Source organism: Wasmannia auropunctata, unplaced genomic scaffold (assembly GCF_000956235.1).
Source record: "Wasmannia auropunctata unplaced genomic scaffold, wasmannia.A_1.0 LD335272.1, whole genome shotgun sequence".
In the NCBI taxonomy this organism is placed as follows: Eukaryota; Metazoa; Arthropoda; class Insecta; order Hymenoptera; family Formicidae; genus Wasmannia; species Wasmannia auropunctata.
The window spans coordinates 1-1,874 of record NW_012027618.1 but is presented as its reverse complement, the minus strand read 5'-3'; the positions used below and the strand labels follow the sequence as shown (position 1 = coordinate 1,874).

General features: G+C 37.2%; 1 protein-coding gene across 1 annotated transcript; it reads right to left on the bottom strand.

The window, feature by feature from the left end:
• Window positions 1-617: 617 nt before the first annotated feature.
• On the bottom strand, window positions 618-1,870 carry LOC105457340 (facilitated trehalose transporter Tret1-like; the record flags this gene model as incomplete). Its single annotated transcript, XM_011701957.1, has 1 exon — window positions 618-1,870. A coding segment is annotated over one exon (723 nt), but the record flags the coding sequence as incomplete, so codon positions are not given.
• Window positions 1,871-1,874: the final 4 nt, after the last annotated feature.

Here is a 1,874-nt window from a genome sequence, read left to right as displayed (position 1 = left end):
CGTGTGCTCTTCCGATCTTTTATCATACTCCTTATCCTTCATTGTGATAGAAATCTCAATTGTAGAGATGTAGAAAAAATCCGAAGACGTTAAACTATGAACGTTAAAATATGACGTAACTGCAGTACACTTTTCACTGTTATAATATACACTTTTACGATAAGACAATTTCGTCCGCTATTCGTCCGATATCTTTGCTTTTTAAACAAATTTTTTTAAACAAATTAAAATCAAATTTGTTGAAATGCACACACTACGACTGTTCAAACGATGAAATGAGAGTAACATTAGTAGAAACGTTGAGCTATTCGCCAATGCAGCTGAGATAAGCATATAAGAATTAAATAAAAATTGTGAACGTAATATCTACGTAAAGCTATATCTCGCTCGCTCTTTCACTTCCTTGTTTGCTCTGTTGCTCTCTTGCATGCTCGCTCTTTCGCTCTCGATCGCTAACTCTTTCTATGAATCGCTAGCGCCTCTTTCGGTAGAGATTATAATTATAACGACAATAAAAAGACGTTGTTTCTTGAAATAAAATTTCCCGGTTCAGACTTTGCGTCGCAATACCTCCGCTCGCTAGGACACGCAGAGGAAAAATAAAAACACTTTTATAATGCAATTGAAACATAAGCTATCGATTGAACCTACTTAGAAGTTGATTGGTTTTGCCGTTATTGAAATTTGATAATGTCGAGTAGACAAAGCTTGCGACACGCCGGCTCGCGTAAAGATACACAGTTTCGCGCGTACAATTACCGTCAAATACATCATCGTCGCTAAAGTTAAGTCTCAACGTTCGAGTCTCAATTTACAAATCATATACATTTTTTAAAAAGAAAGAGAAAACGTAATGTGTGACACAGACCTCTACTTTATCATGCTAATACAGTATGTATATCAATACAGCATATCATACTTGTAAGAAAGTGGCTAATGAAACAATTCCGTCCTAAAATAAAATCTACTCTCTATTCGAACGTCGTATATTAATACGAATATATTAATTCAAAGTACTTATATTAATACAAATTATCATAATATATTCATAAATTATGAATCTTCATAATATATAAATATATTATGATGTATACTAACATGTATCTACATATTAGAGGTATTCTGTAACCCATTCATTAAGTGATCGCTATTTATCAAGCGGCATTTTCTTATCCAATTCGTTTTTCTCCGAAGAAACACACTCTTGATGCGGCACATTCACATCTTCTGTTTTCGGTGTGTGAGATTTCTTGTCAAAATATTTCTGAATTTCCTGCAAGGTTTTGTCCTTAGTTTCCGGAAGAACAAAGTATAAAATACTGCACCCGATCAACGTCAAGAACCCGTAAACGGCGAATGTACCTTCAGGCTTAATATTTTTCATCATAAGCGGCATCGTCTTGATCACCACAAAGAAACACATAAAGTTGAAGCTGGACGTTATTCCAGAGCCGAGCCCACGATACTTCCTCGAGAACAGTTCACCGCAAATCAACCAAGGTAGGGGGATCACTCCCAGTGACAGCAATACGATGTAAGTAATGAGTAAAACTACGGAACTCCAGGGTTTTCCAATATCAAATATCAAGCACACACTCAAAGATAGCATGCTAATAGCTACGCCAAAGCCGGATATAAACGTCAAGGTGCGTCTGCGGCATGTTTTCAAAAGAATGCTCACGAAAACAGTGAATATCAGACGAATCGCATCGATGATAAGTGTTATGAGATACGCGTACGCCGGGTCCGAGATGTTTGCCAACAGCTCGACACAGTAGAAAGTCATTGCATTGTTGCCCGAGAACTGCAGGATAAAGAAGTACAGACAGACGATGCCGAAAGGTCTCAGGAAATATCGCGAAGACCACGTCTTT